At 43.9% G+C, this 26,143-nt stretch overlaps 1 protein-coding gene across 7 annotated transcripts; it reads left to right on the top strand.

Moving 5' to 3' along the window:
* Positions 1-1,190: 1,190 nt before the first annotated feature.
* LOC307219083 (potassium voltage-gated channel subfamily A member 3-like) lies at positions 1,191-25,613 on the top strand. 7 transcript variants are annotated; one of them, XM_079981969.1, is made up of 5 exons: positions 1,191-3,675; positions 4,146-5,206; positions 8,430-8,513; positions 8,901-8,966; positions 9,451-9,569. In XM_079981969.1, exon 1 carries the CDS (start codon positions 1,689-1,691, stop codon positions 3,525-3,527), a length of 1,839 nt encoding a protein of 612 aa, XP_079838095.1. In that variant the 5' UTR covers positions 1,191-1,688; the 3' UTR covers positions 3,528-3,675; positions 4,146-5,206; positions 8,430-8,513; positions 8,901-8,966; positions 9,451-9,569. The 7 variants fall into 7 exon arrangements, with proteins under 7 accessions (XP_079838095.1, XP_079838093.1, XP_079838096.1 ...); XM_079981967.1 differs by having other exon boundaries at positions 8,896-8,966; XM_079981970.1 differs by lacking the exon at positions 9,451-9,569 and adding an exon at positions 9,217-9,391.
* The last annotated feature ends 530 nt before the right edge of the window (positions 25,614-26,143 follow it).

Genomic DNA, 26,143 nt, shown 5'->3' with positions numbered 1-26,143 from the left:
CTAGGCAAAAGAAAGTATTTCACACAACATCTGGTTAAACCATGGCACTCACTCCCACTAGTCACTTTGGTTACCTTCTATTTCCACTATTGGAAGCGGTAGAAGAAGAAGAGTTTGGATTTGATATTCCGCTTTATCACTACCCTAGGGAGTCTCAAAGCGGCTAACATTCTCCTTTCCCTTCCTCCCCCACAACAAACACTCTGTGAGGTGAGTGGGGCTGAGACACTTCAGAGAAGAGTGACTGGCCCAAGGTCACCCAGCAGCTGCATGTGGAGGAGCGGAGATGCAAACCTGGCTCCCCAGATTACGAGTCTATCGCTCTTAACCACTACACCACACTGGCTCTCAGTATGCCTCTGAATCCCAGTTGCTAGAAATACCAAGTGTGGAGAGTGCTATTGCAGTAAGCTCCTGCTTGTGTGCTTCCAACAGGTATCTGGCTGGTCGCTGTGAGAACAGTATGCTGGACTATGTGGGCCTTTGGTCTCAACTAGAGGGTCTCTTCTTATGTAAATGAATACAGTAAATGTATCTGGGATAGCAGCATGCAGACAGGACCAGCCCCACTGCACAAACAACACCAGACATTGCTGGGAATGGATAAGCATTTGCCAGGTGAAGGCAAGCAGTACAAGGAGAACCAGGTCACCTCTGCACCACATGGCTTCGCCCAAAGTGTAGTTTGTCAAGGGTGCTGGGAATTATAGCTCTGCAGGGGGTGGAATGCCACCCCCAGATCTGTTTGGGGGGAGCCATGTACTTGGTGCCATGCATGGTGTGGATGTGAGCCCAGAGTGCTTTGAGCAAGAAGTCCAGAAAGCGCGGCTCCTTGTGGCCCTGGAAGTGAGCCCCTGGCATCACTGCAGAAGACGCGCCCTGCACCAGGAGGAGCCGCATCTCTCACCAAGCTTGCACAGTGGCCGGCGGGATCCTGAGCAGCACAGGGTTCCCCGCTGCAACAAGCACCCCGGGGCAGCAAACTGGCTGGCGTCAACGACACAGCCAAACGCACGCCCGAGCCCCTGCTCCTCACGTTAGGAGAAAGCCATTATTCCCTATGTTCCAGCACTAAACCTTGACGTTATTTCAGAGCCCAGGCGTGTGCGCGCGGCGTGTTTTTTGGGGGAAATGCTCCTGAGGAGGCCGATGCGCGGGAACCTGCCTCTTGAAAGTAAGCCTCGTAGCGGTGACGGGGACTTACTCCAACGTTATGCGCGCGATGCAGCGGCTTTGCAGCCGCGGGGAGGGCGAGGCGCTCTTGCAAACTTCCCCCCGCGCGTAACGTGTTGCTCGCTGGCAGCGTCCAGCAGCCGAGTGCGCGCTGTCTCTTTCTCGCTGTTGTTGTTGCTGCAGCAGCAGCAGCAGCTCTGGGCTCTCACAGGTGGGGGAAGCGGGGAGACCCCTCCCTAGTTCCAGAAGCGTCCGCTCCCCTCGCCCTCCTTCTCGGCGCTCTGGCGGGAGGGCGACGGCGTGGGCGGCGACGGCGCGGAGCGAGTGACTGAGGAGGGCGAGAGGCGGCGTCCGGGCTGGGGGCGGATTTTTTGAGCCGCGTCGGGCGGGCACCTCAGAGCGACGGCGGCGGCGGCGGCGGCGGGTGCAGCCAGGAGGGTCACTCTGGCGCTCTGCCTGAGGTGTCGCTTGGTCGGCCGGGGAGGCAGCCTCCCCTCGGCTCTGCCGCCACCTCCATGGACGAGCACCTGAGCCTGCTGCGCTCGCCGGCCGCCCTGTCCTCCGGCAGGCACCCGAGGGGCGGCAGCAGCGGCGGCGGCGGTGGCGTCGTCGTCGCGGGCGTCGTCGCCGTGGGCAGCAGCCACCACAACTTGGGCTACAGTGAGCAGTTCTTCCCCGAAGGCGCGCTCTCGGGGACCGGGGAAGGGCAGGAAGACGACGAGGAGGGCGTCGAGGAGGACTTGGGCGACGGGGAGCTGGAGGGGGGCATGACCGTGGTGGGGGGAGAGGACCCTCTGCTCGAGGAGACCCAGCACCCCCATGCCCTGCTGGGAGGAGAGCGCTACGACCACCCCTCGATGGCCCACACCCTGCCTCCCCCTGGCCATCACCAGGTGGGCAGTGGGGGGGACGCTGGGGAGCACGAGTGTTGCGAGCGGGTGGTGATCAACATCTCTGGTCTGCGCTTCGAGACCCAGCTCAAGACGCTCGCCCAGTTCCCCGAGACCCTGCTGGGGGACCCCCGCAAGAGGATGCGCTACTTTGACCCCCTCCGCAACGAGTATTTCTTTGACCGCAACCGACCCAGCTTCGATGCCATCCTATACTACTACCAGTCCGGAGGCCGCATCCGGCGCCCTGTCAACGTCCCCATTGACATCTTCTCGGAAGAAATCCGCTTCTACCAGTTGGGCGAGGAGGCCATGGAGAAATTCCGAGAAGATGAAGGTTTCATCCGTGAAGAGCAGAGACCTCTGCCCGAGAAGGAGTTCCAGCGCCAGGTGTGGCTCCTCTTTGAGTACCCGGAGAGCTCTGGACCAGCTCGGGGCATTGCGATTGTCTCAGTCTTAGTTATCCTCATCTCCATTGTCATTTTCTGCCTGGAAACCTTGCCTGAGTTCAGAGATGACCGTGACTATGACAGCACCACAGGGACATTTGGGACCAGTGGTGGACCTTTCGTGGCAGATATCTTCCCAAATTCCTCTTCTCCAGCAACCTCCATGGTGTCCTCTTTCACTGATCCTTTTTTTGTGGTGGAGACTCTGTGCATTATCTGGTTCTCCTTTGAGCTGCTTGTCCGTTTCTTTGCTTGTCCCAGCAAACCCACCTTCTCCAAGAACATTATGAACATAATTGACATTGTGGCTATTATTCCTTATTTCATCACCTTGGGCACTGAGCTGGCCGAGAGGCAGGGCAATGGTCAACAAGCGATGTCTCTGGCCATTCTCAGGGTCATCCGGTTAGTCAGAGTCTTCCGTATATTCAAGCTCTCTCGGCACTCCAAGGGGTTGCAGATCTTGGGGCAGACCCTCAAGGCCAGCATGAGGGAGCTGGGCTTGCTCATTTTCTTTCTCTTCATTGGAGTTATCCTCTTTTCCAGTGCCGTCTACTTTGCAGAGGCTGATGATCCCACGTCCAGCTTCAGCAGTATCCCTGATGCCTTTTGGTGGGCTGTAGTGACCATGACTACAGTGGGTTATGGTGACATGCACCCAGTCACTATTGGGGGCAAAATAGTAGGGTCTCTCTGTGCCATAGCTGGGGTGCTGACCATTGCCTTGCCTGTGCCCGTGATAGTCTCCAACTTTAACTACTTTTATCACCGAGAAACGGAAGGTGAAGAACAAGCCCAGTATATGCATGTAGGAAGCTGCCAGCATCTCTCCTCCACTGAGGAGCTGAGGAAAGCTCGGAGCAATTCGACTCTCAGCAAGTCAGAGTACATGGTGATAGAAGAGGGAGGCATCAGCAACAGTGCATTCAAACAGGCTGCCTTCAAAACAGGCAACTGTACAGCCACAAACAATCCAAACTGTGTGAATATTAAAAAGATCTTTACGGATGTTTAAAAGACACCTTTCAAGGATATATAAAAATATTACAGAAGGTCTCCGTAATCAGTATTGTGAGGAACATGCACCATCGTCATTCTTTGTGCTCTTGTTTAATACATGTACTTTTCTGATCCTTCTTTCTGAAGATGGGCATTTTTAGAAGGTAAAAAACCAAACAACTAAGCAGATGTTAAGAAAGCAGATAGATAAGAGGATACAAAGAAGTCTGGGCTGCTTCTTCTAGAAACAGGTTTTTGTTCTGCGCTGTTTGTTGCCGGGCTTTGGGGTTTTGATGGGAAATTTAGCAAAGAGCAGCTCATTTGTTGATTTTCCTTTCCTTGAATGTGTGCACTTGTTGGAATGAAAGTTACGAAGTGAAAGAAACGCGGATGCAAGTGTGTTGCAGTGAGTAGAAAATATAGGCACTGAAATTTCACAAAGCATCTCTGCCATCACACTGCAAAATGATGCTCACATCATCTAATGTGTGTCATACGAGGGTACAGTTTTGCTTTTGTTAATGCCAGGTTAAAGCCTGTGTGCAGTCTGAATCTGCCCTAGGCATACGTATAATTGTTTTGATATAGCGAGGGGAAAGTCTTCATTGTAAGTCTGGATTTCTTTGATCCACAGAACTACAGAATTGCTTCCTTGAATTCAAAATTCTACCTGCACAGTATAGTGGAAAATACTTCTTCCTACATCACAAGGTTGAACAATTGTCTTACTGGATCATATCCTGAGTGTTTGGCTTTCTGCATTTCATGAAGTTTTAGGCTTCTGGTAAGTCACTGATGGGCTTTTCACAGTGACTGTAGCCTCAGTTGAAACCCATCCAAATCTTAGAAACAAAGGGGGCATTTCCATCCATTCCAATGCATTTAAGATAAGCAGTTGCATCTATCACAAGAAGATTAAAGTGGCAAACACGCCTTGCAGCGGAAGTTACTAATTTGGACCTGAGTGATGCAGTTTCCATAGCAACTTTGGTTTCCTGGGAAACTCCCAAAGGTTGTCATGGCATCCATTCCCTCCCTCCCCCAGTCCTTTGCTGTTTCCATAGTAACCCTTCCAGATGGTTCGAACTTCTGTGGTTCCGCAGAAAAGCCGCTGCTCTGATCACACACACACACCATTAATCCCAGAGAGATTTAGGTGTGGAAACTAGGCATTATTCTATATGCACCATTTTTAGATGTGCAGAATTCTAAAAGTTCTGGAACCTATAGAAGAAGGAGAAAAAGGATGATATGGAATAGTTTTTGTTGTTCTGCACATCCTAAAAGAATCATAACATCTGTTCCATATAAAAGCAAGCTTCAAACCCTCCCTTACAATTTGGTGCCTGATAATTGAAAATGGAAATTAAGTCTATATATGCTACCTACAAAGCTGCATAGAAGATTTATAAAGATGACACCATCTCTGCTTCTTTTGATGAAATAATACATTAAATCATGGCGCATGACCTAGTTTTATGCAAAACACCCCTCCTGACACAAATGGCAGCTCCACTTTCAAAGCACGTATGGCACTGAAGAACAAGACCAAAAGCATTTATTACAGAAGGATGAAAATCTGGGGAAATAGATGCAGATGAACCCAAAAGTGTTGGGCTGAGAATATTCAAATCATCTGGGGAATGTATACTCATATACACACAACTGGGGCTGTGGAATATCAGACAGACACAGGTGAGCTGTTTGCTGCTGCAAGAAGTGTTATTCTTGCTTATGGTGTATAAAATATACCATCTTTGAATAATCAGACATTTCTAACCCCTTAGTTTTAAGATCAAGTCTCATTTTACTTCCTATTATTTTATTTTTAAAATGCTTAATTTCTGAAAGAGTTTTGTTTCCTACATTTTTAGAATTGCAGTAAAGCTACCTGCTCCAAAGCATTTTTATTGATTTCAATCCAAGTGACTTCCAGAGTAAATATCAGGATATCTCTATATAGCTATTGGAATTCAGTATGTGTTGCAATATTAGCCACTAGTGCATTGCTTTCTGTAATTTGATTCCACTTCTCAAAATGAATCTATAGAGCTGCAAGTTAGTTAATCATGCCAGCTGTGAGGTCCTGATTCAGTGACTTTCAAGCCACCTTAAACCTTGGTAAAGCAAAATGTGTGGTAGATAATGCCTAAAGACACCAGACATTCAGCCTATTTAATTTTCTTAAAATTGTTTTCAGCAAATATAGTAGTAATTGAATGGGGATACTTCTATTTGTGGTATGTGTGTACATTTTATGAGATTCAGAGCTCTACTAGCATACAATTTTATGCTTTTTGTATGAAACTATGATCTGTGTGTGGCGATCTTACTTGATCCCATTCAACATTCCCGTCTTCTTTTATTTTCAGCCACTAAATTCAGCACACTATGATAAATTTATTGGCCAAGCCCACAGTTATTTGTGGCACTATATGGAGCTGCAATTGAGCCTTGTAATTTTCACCAGCTGAGAACTGGGCTAATTAGCGTCGGGTGTAGAGCTGTGCCAGCGAAATCGGTCATAATAGTGTTGTCTGTGTGAATTTCAGCTTGCAAGTTTGTCTGGAGAGAAAGGATAAGAGGGAAGGGGGAGCACTATAGGAATATTGCTTTCTTCTTTTGCTTATTGGTTGAAATGGTTAAATCCTAATTTTGATGTGTGTGGAATATTATCACAAAGCAAGAACTCTTTGGCCAGGATCCAGAGAGTCACTTTGGGCGCATCCTAGGGCTTAGGCATGCCTAATGGGACTGTGAGATTTTCTCTGAGCAGCATTCTCTCTCTCTCTCCCCGCCCCATATCGTTCCCTCTATTTCAGATGTTTAGGTGTGAGTGCCATTGCTTTATGTAGCCAAAATGGCACCATCCATGAAAACACAGGAGCTATTACGGCACTTAGGGGAACCCAAAGGTTTACAAAAGTAAAGTGGGTGATATCCAGTCCAATCATTCCATTAGTGCAAGGATTTGTGCTTGTGCAACAGAACTTCCCACCCCTCCCAGATCTCTGGGGAGAACACATCTGGGGATGGAGATGGGGGACTGTTCTGTTGCACGAGCAGAATCCTATGTTGGATACAACCCAAATTTTGTTTTTGAGAAAAAGCTGTAAAGGTGGTGGTGATGGTGGCGAGAATATCCAAAACAGTCCAAGGACTAAAAGTGTGCAGTGTCCATAGATTGTTGACTGTCAGCAGGCAGGCATAGGCAAACTCGGCCCTCCAGATGTTTTGGGACTACAACTCCCATTATCCCTAGCTAACAGGACCAGTGGTCAGGGATGATGGGAATTGTAGTCCCAAATCATCTGGAGGGCCGAGTTTGCCTATACCTGGTCAGTAGGGATGAGGTGAGGGAGAAATGGAAAATCATGGAGGAAGGTAGGGCTGGAACACTGAACAGGCGCTCTCCATGGTGCAACATTCCATTGCAAGTCCCATGTGCCCCAAACTACTTTGGAAATTTCTCCTTGGTTCCAAAAGAGGCCACGCAGCATGGGGAGATATGATTGGCAGAACTAATTGCATTGTTCTTTGGATCTAGGCCATTAAGATGAATAGGAACTCCCAGCTCTAGGAATAAGCGATGTGCATTATTCTCATTTTATGTTCAGGGTTTTTACTTCACCTACAAGGTGAGAATGAGGACTTTGAGAAGATGACATTGCTTCAGTTTTTTTTACTTGCACGCAGAACATATGAATCCATGTACAGTGGTACCTCGGGTTAAGTACTTAATTCGTTCCGGAGGGCCGTACTTAACCAGAAACTGTTCTTAACCTGAAGCACCACTTTAGCTAATGGGGCCTCCTGCTGCTGCTGCTGCTGCGCTGCCGGAGCACGATTTCTCTTCTCATCCTGAAGCAAAGTTCTTAACCTGAAGCACTATTTCTGGGTTAGCGGAGTCTGTAACCTGAAGCGTATGTAACCTGAAGCATATGTAACCTGAGGTACCACTGTATTCCAAAGGAAAGATCTATTACACAGAAGCCATACATATTGTAAGCATAGAGAAGGCTCTTACTTCAAAAGGAGATCCTTTGCATGTTTGCATTTTGTTTTGTTTTTTAAAAAAACTGTTCGTGATTATCAGGGTGAGAAATTCCAAGCTATTGTTTCTGGTGGACATCAAAAAGTCAGCCCAATGGTGACAGAGTATCACTGTCAATGATGGCCCTATTCCCAAATGAAAGGAGGGATCTTTTTAAAATAGTGCTACCTAAGTGGCTGTTACTTCCTCTTTAGTAGCATACCTGCAAAGTACTGTATTACAAAGACCAATACTTTCAAGCCAGTTGGTCTGTTATTTTCCTGTTTGTTTAATGTTGATTTTACTATTAATTATATATCCTGCATTCTCAGCACAGAGGGTATCACAGTAGTCGCAAAGGCAAAAAGATACTGAAACTGGGGCCCCATTTTTATAGCCCAAAACTCCTTTCCTAGGTTACTGTTTCCCTGGGAAGAGGGCCAGGGGGCAATTTTGATTAGGAAAATTTTGATTAGGAAAATATTCCATCCTTCCCTGTGCTCCTGCAAAGAAATTTGCAGCTCCCCACTCCACATGGCTGCATTTCAGTAAGAACAAAAATAAGATCGAATCATGTTCCTCCCACATAATGCACAGTTTGGCCTTTTGCCCCAGCCACTGAACACAGATCTCATGTATGAAAACTCTAGCATGGATCTCCATCACTGTCTAGCAAACTAGGGACCAACAGGTGGGGACATATCACTGTGTTTTAATAGTTTTTGTTGTAAGCCAATCCAGGGGCTCCTTTGGGGGCCAAAAAGCAGTAAATAAATGATCTAATGAATGGCACGAAATGAGCACTGTTCACAAACAACGCACACCCCAAAGTCAAGGATAACAAAGAAGATAGAAAGGACTGATGAGCAACACTTGTCTTCTCAGAATTCCTCTGCCTTGGGACTCCAGATGCAAACTTCAACTCTAAGCCTGCAACCAGAGCTGCAAGGAAAAAGCACCCCACAAGAGGTAGGCAAGGTCAGGGGATTGTTGGGGGTCACCAGGGAGGGGGTCATTATGTCTCATCATATGATACCTACACTTCTTCTCCAACCCTCCCAATAAAAGTGATGGCCACCCATGGCCTCAAGAGTGTCTCCCATCAATCCCTGCAGTACTGGGAAACTTCTAACTTTACAAGCTTCCCCTCACAGCAGACAGCTGTGGGACACAGGATAAATATGCACAGTGTAGAAAGGGGACTTCTGTTTATTCCAAATGTTGGTGAGCTTCCACAAAGCACCAATGAATGCAATGGATAACAGCCACCTTTGCTAGTGAATACTAGGCACTTATCTCTGTCTATTGCTACAGCTGGCAAAACATTCAATATGTATTTTTTCCACTCCAGTACAGCCAGAGCATACGGAACAAAAGAAGCTGCAAACTGCAGACAAACATTCCAGTCCCTACAATGGACAGGTGAGTGTTCTTGCAATGACTGCATGGTCTTCCCCTACAGGAGAAGCTTCCAAACATAGAGTGGGAGATTGGCCTGCCAGTGGGAGAGTAGGAAACTGAGGTGAGGCATACAGGGTGAAATAGCACCTAGTGATAGCATCCTTTGTTGCTTCTGCTCACTCACCTACCCATAATGGCACTTAGTCACTGGACCTATCAGTTGCTGCTGATCCCCGTTATTCATTACCATCCCATACTTGTCTCCCTGTAGGCAACAAGGCAGCCATTCCATATTCTGAGAGGCAAGGATGATTCCCATCCCTAGTATCATGCAGACCACAAATGGCACCTGCAGCAAGCAGCAGCAATAACTAGTTGAAGGCAGATATGCCTTTGTTGGGCTACAGCTTTTCCATCAGGTGTGATAGCCCATAATGTAAACAGGGGTAGCCAGCATGAATAGTGATAAGGAAACCTGCATCTATTACTCTTCTTTCTCTTGCAGTTTTCAAGCATACAGAAATCCTGCAAGAACGCAAAGACAACAGCCTTTATTCTTCTGTGTTGCTGTCAGAACTTATACCTGCCACTGATATGGTTTAATAAAAGCTGGGATGTTGTGAAGCTGTGTTTCAGCTTTGTCTGTTTTCTCATGACTGTTGGCAGGTAGGGAACCATCACCCTCCAACTTTTGCTCTGCTCAGTTGTCTCCCAAGAGAGGCACACAAACTAGGCAAGAGAACAGTGAGTTCCTTGCTACGACAACACAGTAGGACTGTGGATCAGCATCTTGCTTATAGCTTTGAAATAGAAGTACTAGTGATGGCGAATGGGTTGCCTCCTCTACCTGACTTTCTCTGTGATGAAAAACCTACCAACTGGGTTCCATGGAGAGAGCGAATGCAGGTGTGGCAGTGGGTCAAACTGATCACAAGGTCGCATGGGACACTAACTGACACATGCAGCAGTTGTCGAAATGAATATATTTCTGAATGGGATGAAGTAGGCCTGGCAAAATGAGAAGTGTTCTGGAGTATGAATGAAACTGAGAGAAAAATGATTGATCTGTGCAAATGACATTAACTGGATGTCTCATTGCTCTGTCTTGGTTTGTCTGTGGTTCTTCCCAACCATTTCTCCTGGGATTCTGTAGCTAGTAGTGACTCTGAAGGCTTTGGCAAGCTGCATCTGTGCTTTTCCATTGGGTTATGGATGCACATAGTGCTCCTTTGGTCCACATGACTAGGAGCCTTCCTGTACATTGGGGTGCTTGAGAGGAGTAAGTGGCATGTCATAGGAGACTTCAAAGGACCCTTCATAAGTTATTCTGTGCACACCTTTGTATGGTGGTCAAAGTGTAGCTATGGGTTCCGGTCTTGTTGTTTTCCCCTGTCTGCTGGCTAGACACATAAAATGTAGGCTGTGCCTGGTAAAGATCATATTCACATCTCTCTGGATTTTGGTTTGAGATCTCATTTTGTTTCCCCTTCTGTTTTGCTCCTTCCCAATGACCTGCTAAGCAGCTCACAATACTTTCTGCCATGGGTCTACTGTTGTAGCATTCATTTTCCTTTGTGCATGTGCCTCTCCCCACTTTCCCCTGAAAAATGCTGTCTCTCCTCACATTCACAGCAATGCAAACACACTTTGTCTTGAATGGAGGCATTGATCCTCTCCATTGAGACTGAAACCTTCCTCCTGAGATCTCCTCTGGCTTCTTCATGCAGGTCTCCTATGCAGAGTGCCATGACAGCTTACGCAGGGGGAGTCACTGTGGTCTGCTTTTTATGTCTGATACTGAGCAGTGCAAAAGCTGTGTGCATACTGGTTTAGGTGACATAATGAGGTCATTTGCTCATTTATTCATTTATTGAAGATACATGCTGCCCTTCAGTTTACGAAACCTGGCCTAATTTCAGGAGGCACTTAAAGGACTCTGAAGATGATAATGACAGTTAGGCTTCTCTCTCTTTGTTCCCTACAAATGTTGTACCTCCACAACTCTTGTGACCCCTGACCATTAGGCATGCTGGCAGGGACTGATGGAAGTTGTTAGGTATCAAGGATATGTGGAAGGTACCATGTTGGGGAAGGCTACACAGTTGTCCTTGCTGATGCTTTCTATCTATGCAAGGAACTATGCAACTTTCCATTAGCTCAGATTAAGGGTTCTGACAGAACTTTCAAAAGATGCTCATGTGTTATAGTCCCCAGATGGATGGAGTCTCTAAATTTGGTGTATGTGTCTGATGTAGTGCATATATGGTGCTACGAAGAGGCAATTGATATTGGAAACTGGTGAAGAAAAGGAATGGGTGGTGGTTCTTAGGGTGTGTTTGGTTTAGCCTGTTTAGAATTTTTTTTATAGAAAACTTGCAATTTGAGTGGTACCTGAAAAACAATAGAAAGCCATTGTAGGTGCTGAGACATTGACACAACCCAGTGTTGCATTTTATGCTAGTATATCCTGCTCTAGCTGAATTTTTCATAGTCATAAGGGGCAGCCCATCATAGATAACGTTACAGAGCCTTTGTTTGAGGTTACAGAAGCATGGCTAATTGTTGATGAGTGCCAAGTCAACATCTCATAGAAAGGTTCACAACCTTCTTGCCAGGTGAAATTGCTGGAAAGCTTGATGCATTTGATTGATGCAATGCTGTCTTAACAACCTTACAAACAAATCAGAATGAATGTTTAGGGTCATCTGGAAGCAACCCAAGTCTTCACATGATGGTGCCAAGTGGCTTTACATATGTGTATGAGCAGGAAGGGTCTTGTGTCCCCAGAGGGAAGTGATAAGGGAAATCCCCATAATCACCTGCTGGGACCTTGTTGAGAAGAACAAGTAGAACCAGTCAAGGATGGTCTCACTATATCAGGTGTGGGAAGTCTGTGTCCCTTCACATAGTGTTAGACTACTGCAACCATCATTCCTGATATGCTGGCTGGTGCTGATGGGAGTTGGAGTCCAACAACATCAGGAGGGCCACAGATTCCCCACCCTGCACCAGATATTGTAGTTGCCCAGTATCCTGTGTTGAATAATATGAATATAGCAGAAAAATATCACAGGATGAATAGAGTGCTACTGTTACCTGTAGATAAAGATTGCTTGCTGAGCAAGGCTGCAAATGCCCTAGTCCAAGCTAAACAATCCAGAAATCTGCTAGTATCCAGAACAAGATGAAGTTGAAAACTAATTGTTCACCTGACATTATTCTACAAAAGGGGAAGGTTAAAAATGAGACAGTAACTGGCTGGGGAAATTTGCATTTCGGTTTCATTTATTGAGTAGGAGCCAGACAACTACAGGCCACCTGGCGTCCTTCCCTCCCTGAAAGGTGTATTAATATCCCCAGGCAGTTTCTACTAGGCAGGATGGGCATAGACCCAGGTCACAGGTGGTAACCTACATACTTTTAAATTCCCTGCACATCTCTGGGTGAAGCCAACTGATTCCAATCCAAATCCAATTTGGATACATAATATGTAAATTCCATTCAGAATTACCTACCCTGAATATGCTTACCTATACCATTAAGGCTATCAAGTTGGTCACTGCCCACCCTCGCCAATGTTCAGACTCTGTAGTTAAATGTATATATAGTCATAGTAAAGACTTCATAGATTGGGAGCCAATGCACTCAGACGTGGCTAGGTTATTACATATGAAAAGAGATAACGAAGTGTAGCATAACTCGTTTCTCTCTGTGTCTAGTTGTAAGATTTCTGCTAATGACTCCTTTGGGGATCAGTATGAGGCCCTCTTTAGACATCTGCAGATTCTTCCTCTTGCTCTTTTGACCTTTGGTATTTTTCTCTCTGCAGATATTTAATAAAAATGGTAGATCTGCAAGGTCTGTATGACTAGACAATCAAATAAATTGTGACCTGCTTGTTTTCATTGAGATCATATGAGGACAATGTCAGTGCAGATTCATCCCTTGAGTCATCTTGCTCACCTTTCACCATACATCCTGCTGGCAGCTTCACACATCTCCAGCTTGTTGCCAGTGCTATTAAATTGAAAGTGCAAAAAAAGAGACCTTAAGCATGGCTCCTGTTTGGCAGGCTGCACACAGTGGTGAAAATACGTTTAGATTTCAGAATTGGATGAGAACTGAATGCAAATCAGTCCCTCTTCCAAAGCGTTGTGCTGCCAACAACCCTAAAACATTTCCATCTGGTGCTCCACCTTTTCTTTCATGGTGCAATGAAGTGGCGGTCTTGAGAGATGAATATGCATCCTGATTTTGCCTCAGGCAAAAGTTAAAACATTTCCATTTCAAGTATAAACCCCCAGCTGGCTAATACTGTTGCTTGTCTCTTTCTGTAATCCTGTGCACATGTATTTGGGAGGTGGCCCCTGCGACTTCAGTGGGTCTTACTTCTGAGTAAATGTGCACAGACTTGGTCTGCACAAAGTGTTATACTGATAGCAAAAGGGGAAACTGTGCAATGGATTGTGGCTCTTTAAAAAAACACCCCTTATTTCTTATGTGACTATTTGGTTAGACTTCTGTGAGCTTAATGCTGCTTTGCCACTAATTTTACCAATCCTACTGTGATGGACATTTATGCACAATCCTTGGATTTTGGGTTCCAGTAAGCCTCGTAGTAACACACTGCCAAACATTCATGCATGAAAATACCCCTCTAGTCTTTGTCATTTCATCTTTGTTTTATGAATCGAGATACATGCTCAAGTAAATGTAACTTGTCTTGTAACAGGCTAAATTGTGGAAAGCTTTTGTGTTCAGCTTGCCAGTCGATATAACTATGCTTCTCATCCATAAGAGCAAAATGCATAAAGTCCTACAAGATCTGCCCCCTGCTTTGCTGACCTGTTTCTACCTGCCCTGGGTGGGATCCTGACTGAAACCTGCTGTAAAAGGAGGTCAAGAGATAGAGATAGGAGATCTGGAGCCTTGTGGGACAATGAAGGGGTCAGAGACTAACTTAACCATGAGTCCCACAAGGCTCCAGATCTCTTATCTCTTGACCTCCTTTTTCAACTTGTATTTATTAAGGACCACATTGCTTACAGGGCAGTGGAGGATGCAGCAAAACACAATGTTAGAACCAGTGTGAACTGACTTAGAGACCTGAATTTGCACTATACATTTGTTGATGCGAATTTCATACAGATACATACATTTACATGTCCTGACTCTTAACTGTCTAGCAAAACTCATGTCTAAACTATCTTGAAATTAAAACACACTCAGTATTGACATATCTCTCTGAGGGTTCCTCCATATTACCTATTTATTGAGCATTCATCCTGATTTACTTTCACAAAGCTTGTGTGAAGGTTAGATTATCTGGTCATTCTGTTTGTTTGCATGGTAGTTATATGACAATGAGCATTCATCCTGATTTGTTTAAGGGGTGTTTATATGTCTTCCCGTTGGCAATTCATTCCACATTTTCCAGTGTATTTCCAGTCACTTTCCTAACTCTGAAAAGTTTGTTTCTTTGTTAAAGTGGATTTTCTGTGCTAGGTGCATCTGTAAACTTGTGATTACTTGTGGGTGCATTCAGTAACATGTCTGTCCCATGTAGCTAGGGAGGACCATTTCCAGACTATCAATGTTTTTGGATGGGATTCAGTCGTATCCCAGCCTGCACAATTAATGTAGATTTGGAGCTCTTGTGAAACAAACCTGCTTCCACAAAAGATAGGATTTTTTGCAGTAAGGAAAGTGATGGGAAAATGCACAGAAAGTGTAGAACAATGCCTGCTTGATGCAACTTCATGTAATATCCCCACAAACAAATCAGAACAAATGCTCATTAGACAAGTTGTTTGGAAGTGACCTGATGCAATAATAGTGCATTAGTGGTGCATTTATACTGTAGTGTCTGGACATCATTCCACTTTAATAGTTGTTCTGTGATACTTCCCCAATGCTGTTGCATTATTGCTGTCTGGAGGGGCACTCTTGCAAGAAAAGTGGAACACCCGTCTATTTGTGGTATAAACAGTTACAGGATTTCAACAGAAAGGTATGAGACATGCACTGATTGGAAATGAAGCAATATGTCACACCCCAAAACTTCTGCAGGTGTCAATCGTATTGAAAGTGAAATCACACATAACTGCCCATCAAGTTATACTGAGGGATGGTGGCTAGCCCAGGTTCCCTTAATGATCTTTATTTAAGCTGTGTGGACTTGAGCTATCCTGCTTCGGGGTGGGATAGGAAAAGTGTGTACCCTAAAATGTGTTGCTGTAAGTATCTTTTTCACCTTCTATTATATATTTATCGGGAAGCTGATGCTTGTGGTTTCTTACTGTGAGGTCATTGCACATCACGCTGACTTGCATTACTGACATGAAGACTAATCTCTGTAATAGAAAATGTATTTTCTGAAGATGCTATCAGGAAACAGTAGATTGGGGTGGAGAACCTGTGACTCTCCAGTTGTTGGATTACAGCTCCTTTCATTCATTGGCTATGCTGGCTGGGGCTGATGAGAGAGTTGGAGTCCAACATTTGTAGAGCCATAGTAGAGGATCAGGTACAGAGAACTGCATTGATTCCCCTCCCCCAAATGATCGCACATGGCTGATTTTGCAGTTAAATTGCGTTTCTCAAGATATAATAAGATTAATGCTGTGCTTTCTCATCATTATGCTGAGCCAATGTATAGTTGACATTGCAAAATCAGAAAGTACTTCCTACTTTCTGTTCAACTTCTGATTATCATGCTAATGATCTATTGAAGTGCAGAACTGAAGTTTTTGGATTTTTATTTCTATTATTAGTTCTGCTTTCTGAACATGTCCCTGGAGGTAAGAACGGATGCAATGAAGGCAGTGAAGTAGGATCTCTCCACTGTCTCCACAGTCATGTGGTAGGCCTGATTATGAGTCTGAACATGTGCTTGGTTGGCTCCGGAGTGAGAGTAACGCCATTTACGCTCCAGCCTTCATCTGGTCTATTTCTATACAATTGACCACAGCTACTCAGAAACTTCACCAGGAAGTGGCCTGACCATAATAATGGGGTGATATCCTTGTGATCTATTTCCAGACCCCCTGCTCTCCATGTGGCTCAAATACAAAATCAAGGGTATGCCCTGCTCTCTGTGTTGCATTGATGTTCATCTGAGACAGGCCCATAGTTACCATGGAGGCCATGAACACCAAAACTGGACTTGAGGTTTCCTCAGCTTGGATGTTGAAGTCACCCAAAATCACCATTCTGGGTTCCACACCCAAGACAAGTTCATTCTTGGTTTCACACCGCACCCAAGACAAGTTCAGTCAGGGAGGCTGCTGAGCAGCAGGATGGGTGGTACACCAACAGTATCCCAAACCTGCAGATCCTTCCGTCCCCCTCCCCTCAGGGGAAGTGAACTCCTGTGTACAGCAACACCTTCCTGCTGCTCCCAGTCTGGGCTGATGTCAGACTGAGTACCTGGGTAGGTAGAGCTGCATCAGTTCTGACCCACCCACCTCCCTCACCGTGGTCTCAGTGATATACCCCAGGGTGGCCCATTCATCCATGAATCAGCATGGTTTTATTAAAGACCAACTTGGCATTCAACACCAAAACTACCAGAATGTTGGGGACAGTGGCAGTGAGTTCTGTTACAGGTTGCTCTGTACTGTATGCCTGCTGTTACTTTGGATAGGATTTCTTGCCTGATCTGAGATTTGGTTTGTTGCTAGCCTGATTGGATCTCATAATCTTTTTTGAGGAAGGATTTTGTTAAAGAGACTTTGCTGAAATAAGCAAGTTTCACAATCTTAAAGTAGTGGTGGAATAGGTTCTCTTTCAGTCTGATTGATGAAATTAATAGGAATTGCAAAACCAGCTTCTCGATCCAGCTTTGCTTTCCAAAAAACTAATGTAAGGTTCTGAGGAAGTGCAAAAATGGAGAGTCAAAAATAGTAGTGTTCCATTACTGGGCTGAAAGCTCAAATCTGAATTTGCTCTACATGAATTAATAAAACCTGTTGATTTCACTGTTAATAGCAAATACTTGATTCAGATAACTGGAGAGCCTGAAGGTGCTTTCAGCTCTTTTTTATTTTTTTAAAATAATAATACATGGTTGACTGTTTTGGAATTGTGGACAGATGGGTAATTGATCTTTATTAGCCCTCTGCTGTCATCTCTAAATAAAAATGGAAACATCTGGCTTTACAATTAACCCCTCTAAAATATGCTTATGAATATGTAATGACAGCATTTTTACATGCTACTTAGCTCAGAACCATAATCTCCCAGTGTATAGTATGATAATAGCTTTTGGGGGAGAACGCTTAGAAATTTGAAGGGAAGCAGACTTCAGCTGTGGCACTTGTGGAACATGCTGTCATCTTGACTTTGCAGCTTAGAACCTATGTACTTCTGCCTTCTTAAAATAAAATTGAAGAGCCTTGAGAGTTTATTAAGGCCAGCTGTATTTCACTTGGACAGGTCCTTGGCTCCTACAGACATCTGTAGTTCCAGGAACACTGGTGTGTAGCAGCAGAGAAGTGGACAGCCACACATTTGAACGTTAACCTGCTTTGCTGTGTCCTTTCCCCTCTTCTACTTAGATTCTACTTACGGTACTTACAGCTCTTCCCTTGAGAGCTTCTCCACCCCATATTTCAAAAAGAATCTCTCTGGGTTGTATCCAACTATTTATTTAAAGCATTTATAAACCACTTAATATTTTAAAATGACAGCTGTGTACGCACTGCTGTTTACTCTGCATTCCGTTTGCTCCCAGTGCTGGTTTGGGAAACAGTCTACGCATAACCTCAGCCACAATCCATATTTATCCTGTATCTGTCCTGTTGTCTCTTATGAAATACTGTGTTTAGCTGTGCTTTCCCCCAAACCAGCTTCAATCCATATTGAGGAAAAGAACAACCTAGCTGCGTTTTTAGCTGGTAATGTGTGCACAGCCTAAGTCACTGCATGAGTGGAAAAAACTTTCTCTTGTGCAATGGAACCTCCCCTCCCCTCCCTTTTCAGGCACTTTGCACCCCCACATCTGCTCTAGAGATTCTCCTTACCCTCCAGAGCAAGATCTTAGGGTGGAGCAGTATGGTTTTGTGTGTGCAGGGTATGTGTGTGTGTTGGTGTTGGAGAGGGAGGGGAAATTCTGCTGTGCAAGTGGAAGTAATTCACTTTACGCAATGATTTTGTTGGCTACAAGTCACTGCCCCCCCCCCCCGATCAGTTCCACTTTCTGTCATCATCTCTGTGCACCTGAAGTCTAACTTTGGAGTTCTCATCATATGTTAAAATCCCAGAATATCGGACTACGGTTGAAGGAGACATCATCACATCCTTCTGACTTGTTTATCTTGCATTTCCTCACCTCCTAGAACTGTCAGTCTGGCACTTCTTTAAAAAAGTAAAAAAAAAGTTAAGGGTTTTTTGTTTTAAATAGCCTACATTGATAGATGAAGAGGAGCTGGCAAGTGCAGTGTTCTAGGGAAGAAAATAGTATTTAGTTCTTAGACATATGTGGCATAGAAGGCTGCTTTGTATCCAGTCATACCAGTGGTGCATCTAGTTCAGTATTGTCTACATGTGCACATGGTGTTATTCATACTTTTTTTAAAAAAAGTGTAAATAATAATAATAATAATAATAATAATAATAATAATAATTTTATTGTTCATATCCTGCCCTGCTGGCTGGGTTTCCCTAGCCACTCTGGGTGGCTTCCAGCAAAATAAAAAAAAATATAAAAAAATGTCAGACATTAAAAACTGAACAAGGCTGCCTTCAGATGTTTTCTAAAACTTGTGTAATTCTTTATCTCACTGACATCTGATGGGAGGGCGTTCCACAGGGAAGGGCACCACTGCCAAGAAGACCCTGTGCCTGGTTCCCTGTAACTTTACTTCTCACAGTGACGGAACCGCCAGAAGGCCCTCGGAAGTGGACCTCAGTGTCCATACTGAATAATAGGGGTGGAGATGCTCCTTCAGGTATACTGAGCCGAGGCCATTTAAAGCCGAGGCTTTAAAGGTCAGAACCAACACTCTGAATTGTGCTCAGAAATGTACAGTGGTACCTTGGTTCTCAAACTTAATCCGTTCCGGAAGTCTGTTCCAAAACTAAAGCATTCCAAAACCAATGTGTACTTTCCCATAGAAAGTAATGCAAAATAGATTAATTCGTTCCAGACTTTTAAAAACAACCTCTAAAACAGCAATTTAACATGAATTTTACTATCTAACAAGAAAGCAATGAACAATTATACTGCAGTCACACATTAAATCCAAACACTCACAAAAACAAAACAAAAAGAACCACAAAAACAAAAATGCAAAATAAATAGCAAAAACAGACAGACCTCAGCGTAACACTCAACATGGAAGTGTGGCACTCAAAACGGAGCACGTTCTGCTTCCAAAAAAGTTCGCAAACCAGAACACTTACTTCCATGTTTGCAGTGTTTGGGTTCCAAGTTCTTTGAGTGCCAAGGCGTTTGAGAACCAAGGTCCCACTGTATTGGGAAACAGTGAAGATACTTTAGGACCAGTGTTATATTGTCTTGGTTGCCACTCCCAGTCACCAGTCTAGCTGCCGCATTTTGTACTAGTTGTAGTTTCTGAGTCACCTTCAAAGATAGCTCCACGTAAAGTGCATTGCAGTAATCCAAGCGGGAGATAACCAGAGCATGTACCACTCTGGCGAGACGGTCTGTGGGCAGGTAGGGTCTCAGCCGGTGTACAAGATGTGCTTAAAGTACTTAACCTGACCATGTTTATTTTGGAAAAAAGCAGCTGCAGGGCCCCAGTCTGAAACTTGCTCCTGATTCAGATCAGAAACATATTCTGGATCAGGGCCTGTAGTTGTTTATATTTGTTTATATTTATTGCATTTACTTCTACTTCACCTTTCCTCCAAGTAGCTCAAGGTGGTGTACATGGTTCTATTCCTCCCCATTTTATCCTCACAACAACCTTGTGAGGTAGGTTAGGCAGAGAGATTGTGACTGGCCCAAGGTTACCTTGGGTTGAGCAGATATTGGAACCCTACTCTATATGATTGTAGCCCAACAATCTAACCAAGTGCATTAAAAGAAGAAGAGGAAGAAGAAGGAACAAGAATAATAATGTGCCATTTGGCTAGTGAGTGGTGCTGACAGCAAGCCCAAAGGGATTGGCTGCAGGAGGGAATTGCTAATTGGGAACTTTCTCCTGCAGCCAATCCCTGTTTTTAGCAGGGATCTTCCTTTGCAGTTTGGCTTGAACTCAAGCTGGGCAGCTGCAAAGGAAGAAAGGAAAGAACTAGAAGTGCATTTAGAGTTCCCTGCCACTACCACTTGTACATTTTTTTTAAAAAAAACCAAAGATAGTGGCTGGTGTGATGGTGCAGAGTGGTGGAACTGCCCTCCACAACATCGCTGCAGATGGGCAGGGCAGGGGTGGTGGTCAGGTTGGAACTTTGCAGATGTTCTGGAGGAGCTAATCTGGCATTCCTGCCAGTGTGTCCACACAGCCCCAGCCTTGTTGCCGTCCTGTCCCAGCTACACCCATATAAACTGTAGCGATGCCAGTGGTGGCAGGACTGTTCTGTGGCTCTGCCCCACCCAACTGCATAACTTGTTCAAAAAGAACAGTTGCAACAGAAAGAGGGGGGTGTAGTGTTATATGAAAGGAGAGTCTATTAGTATCTGAAATGAAGATTTGATCCTAAGTGGCTAAATCAGCCTTTCTCAACCTGTGGGTCCCCAGATGTTGTTGAACTACAACACCCATCACCCCTAGCTAGCAAGGCCAGAGCTCAGGGATCATGGAAGTTGTAGTCCAACAACATCTGGGGACCCACAGGTTGAGAACCGCTGCGCTAAATGAATTGTTTTAAGCAGTTCTGAAAGTGTGAGATGGGCCTCCCTAGAGTAGGATGGATAGTAGCCAGGAGAGGACCAAGCTTCCTTCTTACAGTGACGGTCCAAATGCAGTGAATGGCAACCATCCAAGTGTTGAAGGTCGTTTGAAAGAAGAATCACTACTTGTGTGTTCACTAACCTAGGGATGGGGTGAAAATCTGATTCAGTTTGCATTTAAAGATGAACCTCCCTAATCCACAGTTTCTGAAACAAGGCACAAATGAAACACAGCTATCCATTGCTTTGCACTTTCCTGAATTTTGCAGTGCAGTTTTCCAGACAGGTAATGTGCACGAAAATGCATACAGTGCAGTAAAATGTGCATAAAATGAATGTATCAGTGAAAATAACATACAAACGTGTATTAGGGAAAGTTGCTTTGGGGGAAAAAATGTGTATACAGTATTAAGAAAATTTGCATAGAAGTGTGTCTGTTTGGTGAAATTCCCACTGTGAAACTTATGAATTTTCATGAAGACTTAAAAAAATGGCAAACTGATGTGGAAATATGGAGGATTGAACTTAAGATCGGAGAAAATGAGAAACTGAAATTGACTGAGTCTCCCATCTCATACTAAGTTCAGCCGGTTTTTGTAGTATTCTAGAATCTTGGAAAACCCGTCTCACCTGAGACAACAGTGAGGCAAAAGTAAATAATATGTACCCCATAGGCAACCATGCTCTGTGATGTAACACATTGTTTTGTCTCACGAGTGACTAGGCAGCACCATCCCTTACTGAACATGAAAGCTGAAGTATCCATACAGCAACAATCAGTTTCCATCAGCAGTTGGGTTCCCAAGGGTCCCTCCCATGGGAACTATAAAGCTTGCTGCTTTCTCATGCAGCTCTGTTTTGCTCCTCTCCTCTCCATCCTCTTTCCTCCTGGCCTAAAGACAGAGTGAGCATCACCAAATGACCTGCCTATCTTCCTTCAAGTGTTGTCTTGGGTCTCGTCCAGAAAACCCCCTCACTCAGGTGGTTTCATATTACAGCACTAGAAACTTGGAGAAGCGTACTGCAAAACTCACATGCCTCCTATCTGCGTGGGAGACCCTGCTCTCCACTGTTAGGGATGGGGAAAGTGTTAGAGCAACACAGTTGGGCATGACGCATATAGCAAAAGGTGTGGGAGGAGGAGGCATGGGAAACACAGTTGTCCATTTCAGGGCGTGTGTCTCCCTTCCATAGCTTACCTATGTGGAGTGCTTTCTTGTAATGGAGCTGGGTGTTCATGTCTGGGGTCCCAAGATGAGGTTCCTATTGGGGTTCTAAACAGACAAGTACTTTCAGTGTGTTCAAGTTCGACTTTGTGCATTCTGCTTTGTGCAAAGTGCACCTGTTTCTCTGAAAAGAGCCAGAGAAAACAGTCAGAGGGAAATTCTTTGTTGCTCTAGGGCTGGTATACAGCTGTGCTGTCAGTGTGGGGCATGGCTGTGGATTGCCTACAACCGTACCCCATTTTGGCTGTTACACTGGCATATTTTCACCAGCGGACAGCTCAGCCAGCTGCTAGCATTCTGCTTGAAAATCTGGCGTGTTCTGACACTGTACCTTTCAAGGTGGCAGTGTAGCTCAAGTTCTGCTGGCATAGGAGGTCTTTGGACAAATTCCTCTCCTTCTCCCCCAAATAACAAACCAAAGGTACACTCAGAATTTGCCGGGTGTCATGTGGAGTGCTGAATTTAGATATCCTGCTTCTTACTTTTATTTTTAGGGCGTGAAATTGCAAATTTTCTGGGATGCAAACCCTGTGCAAGAAGGATTTGATTCTGCCTTTAAAAATGTGACACCATTCCGTGCTTGAATGTACACTGAATGCTTTCATTTATTCTGCTCAACAGATAACAGAAGATGTCTCAATAAGTGCAACAGAATGCCACCAACCTCTTAAATACTTACTAAAAAGAACCACAGACACCAGGAAGAAGTCACTAATTATACTATAGCATCGTGCACCGAACTGAAGGATGGTCTGCCCTCTTGTGTCTCAGTATTTAAACTTGTAGTTGTATAACAAGTTCTATCTCTCTGTGTTTTCTGACAAGTGCATTATGTAGAAATGAACATCTTTCATGTTGTAAGATAAAACCAAACGCAATATTAAAAGAAAGATCAAAGCTGGGGGAAAGGGGCACAATTATGTGGATGTTATTTCTGCCTTTATAAAATCTCATGCAAGCTTCAGTGACTAAGAACAAAACTTCAAATGAGCTGCTAATAAACATTCCAAATGTGTTGATTGTAAAATATTCATCTGTTTTGTACAGTTTTATTTTGGGCTGTGATGAGAAATGAATCATCATTCTGTGTTTTTTTTAAATGAGTCCCGTCCCCCCGTTCAGTGTTATTTATAAAGTGGTACCTTTGTTACAAAAAGCTTTCCTACTTATTTTAGCCTTTGTGTACGAGGAGAAGTGATGCTGATTTAAATGAATCCTCAAAGGATTTTCTGAACTGTTAAGTTTAAATTTTGTGCCTTGTTTTGAAGCATTTATTTAAAGAAGGATACTGAAAGGCATATGTGTTTGTTAGCAAAGAAATACATATCTCCTCTTAAATTGTAAGTGCAATTCTTTGCATGTTTACTCAGAAGTTAGTCCCATTGAATTCACTGGGATTTTCAGTAAATGTGTATTGGACTGCAGCCTGTATTTCATTAATATTCATGTATAAAGGTATAATAAAAGAGATATGGACAGATTGCTTAACAACCACAGGCTTATCACCAAGTTGGGAAGGATTAAGAGCATCTGGTTAAAGCATAGCACAAGTCTCTAGAGCCGCTTTGAGGGTCATACAGAGTCTTACTGGTTGTGGTCATGATAGTGAGCTCCATGGGCAATTACCAAGTGTTGTCAATGAGCACATATCATTATGGTCAGCTGAGCTCTGCTCTAGTGCAAGCTCGCTTGAAAACAAGTAGGGCGTAGTGCATTACAGCTGAGGGGAGCAATAGAGAATTGTTTATATAGGGTTCCAGTCTTTTACAGCTAGTAGGGCTGGGAGATAATATCGATAGATCGTCTAAAACTGGTTTGAAGTCCATATCATGATATTGGTTTCATAATTTTGACCTGGCAATATATCATGAATCACAATGTGTGTGCATGCGCTATGCAAAAATCACAATGTGGGAAGAAGCTTGAAGCCAGCCAATGCCTCTACATAACTCCATCATTATTTCAGACATTATATCAGTATATCGGTATATGGCTATGTTTAGCTGGTGATGTATTGATGTAGAAAACCAGATATCGCCCAGCCCTAACAGCTAGTTATTAATGTGTAGCCAGCAATGTTAAATTATGAACTGAAGCAACAGGGAGTACAACAGGCATGCGTTTCACACCCAAGTTGCTCTGAAGGGACCAAAATGGGTACCTTAGCATGCAGCAGTAGTGAAACAAAGTGTATTTCTTTGTTCCAGTGATAACCTTCTATCGGTGGACCTTTCCAGAAGATGTTTTGTTTGCACAAGGATAATCTCGTAGCTGTTGCCCCACCTAGTTCCAGTTTGGGTTTGTTCTTGCCCTTTTGTACTGGGAGGGTTAGAGTTGCCTTGCTGCAGGAAAGGATAGCCAAAATCTGCACATATTAAGAGAGATGATCACAGTAGTGCTTGGCAGTGGGAGGGGAAGCCTCTCCAATGGGACGTCAGAGGTAGCACCTGGCAGGTGCTCACAACATTAACATACGACACCTAAGCCCATATGTTTTTATATTAACATTTTATTATGTTTTGACAGGAGAGTGACACAAATCGCTGAAGCATCATTAGTAGCAAATGACAGGTTCAGCATTTCTTAGGCAAACAGACCCTCCACCCAGTGTCCCCTGACCTGAATATGGCAAATTTAAGGAAAGAGAAAGAAGAAAGGAGGAACTTTGTAAAAAAATTGTTGACAACCAGTGCCTAGTTAGAGAAAATGAAATGATTCCCAAAGGAGTGAACAGTCTCAGAATTAGCCCTCCTGCCACAACAAATTTGTTATTTAGTAGACAGATCTCAAAGATCCTCAACCCCATGCTCTCTCTTTGAAGATTATGGCTTCTAAAACTGCAGCACAATTCATTTTGCCATTAGTGATATGCTAGAAATTTAAAGCACAGCAGGTTTTGGAAGTGCCAAAATTACCAAGATGAATATGGTGATTAAATAAACACCAGAGCTAAAAAGACATTAGTTCTATCATTTTCCCAAATAAAGACTCAATAATGGGGCACTTTTGCATGTGTTTTTAGACCTGGCAAGGGTTTCCACTCCTCCAGCACATGGTTGTGCCTGCATTGCATTTTCTCTACAGCTCAATACTGCCATCTGAATGCAGGGAAAAGTTATTTTCTAGGAAAATGTGTTCACTGAAAATAATAATCTAGATTCCTCCAGTTGATGGGCAGCCCAATTGTGTATTCTTCGTGCAAAATATCTGGAAGGGTCCCCTAGGAACAAGAGGAGGAAATGGTACACAGGCTCAGGTAAACAATGTTCCTTTTGGAATATGCTAAAGCTAGTTCCAAGGTTAGATATTCAGAATTAAAATGCGTAGCTTTGAATTTCTTTGCCAAAGTTCAATGCCAGCTGAAGGATTTGAAATTGGTATTTGACTTTTGAAATTGGTATTTGTTCTCCTAAACCACCAATATTTGAATTGCAGCATAAGAAGTGGTAGTTAAATGACAAGACGACATCTTTGTAGTCAGTGCAAAACTTCCATTGAGCTTGATGGATTCTGTACTAAGCTTTTTAACCATGTGCTAAATATAAGAGAATCAACACTGTTAATAAACATCAATGCATCAAGAAATGTGAAATGTGTACTCTGTAGATTGTCTGATGTGTTTCACTGTGCAGATAAAAATCAGAAAATTGTTAATCGGATAAGTTCTTGCAGAAAACATATCCAGTGCTTGTTGAAATACCAGCTACTATGAAATTCTACTTTTGGTCATGGGGATGACTTGAGGGTGTTCATTTTCTATGCCTTTTCCCATTTCTTGCATTGACCTGAACATTTGCTCTGTCCTTTTTATTAAAGGCCTTATGCAAAGTCAATATGCAAGGAAGAAAACTGCCGAGCTGTGTTTTCTCAAGTTTGTAGTTGGTTATTCCAGGTGCATAGTTGATCTGTGTGGATATTAAAGCCATTTAAAATAAAAATGAATAGAAGGAGGACAAGTTCACAGCTCATGGCTCTGCCATCTTCCCTATACATGTTCTGTCGGAAATCAAGCCCATATCAGGAGAAACTGGCAACTCTCCTAGGCACCCGGCTTGATCTCCTGTTGACCTCCCTGGCTGCATTCCCCAGCAAGATCCAGGCTAGGTCGCAATAGG

The sequence above is a fragment of the Podarcis cretensis genome (assembly GCF_951804945.1).
Source record: "Podarcis cretensis genome assembly, chromosome: 6".
In the NCBI taxonomy this organism is placed as follows: domain Eukaryota; kingdom Metazoa; phylum Chordata; class Lepidosauria; order Squamata; family Lacertidae; genus Podarcis; species Podarcis cretensis.
Note: the sequence above shows the minus strand (reverse complement) of the source record. Positions and strands in the feature narration are given on the sequence as shown.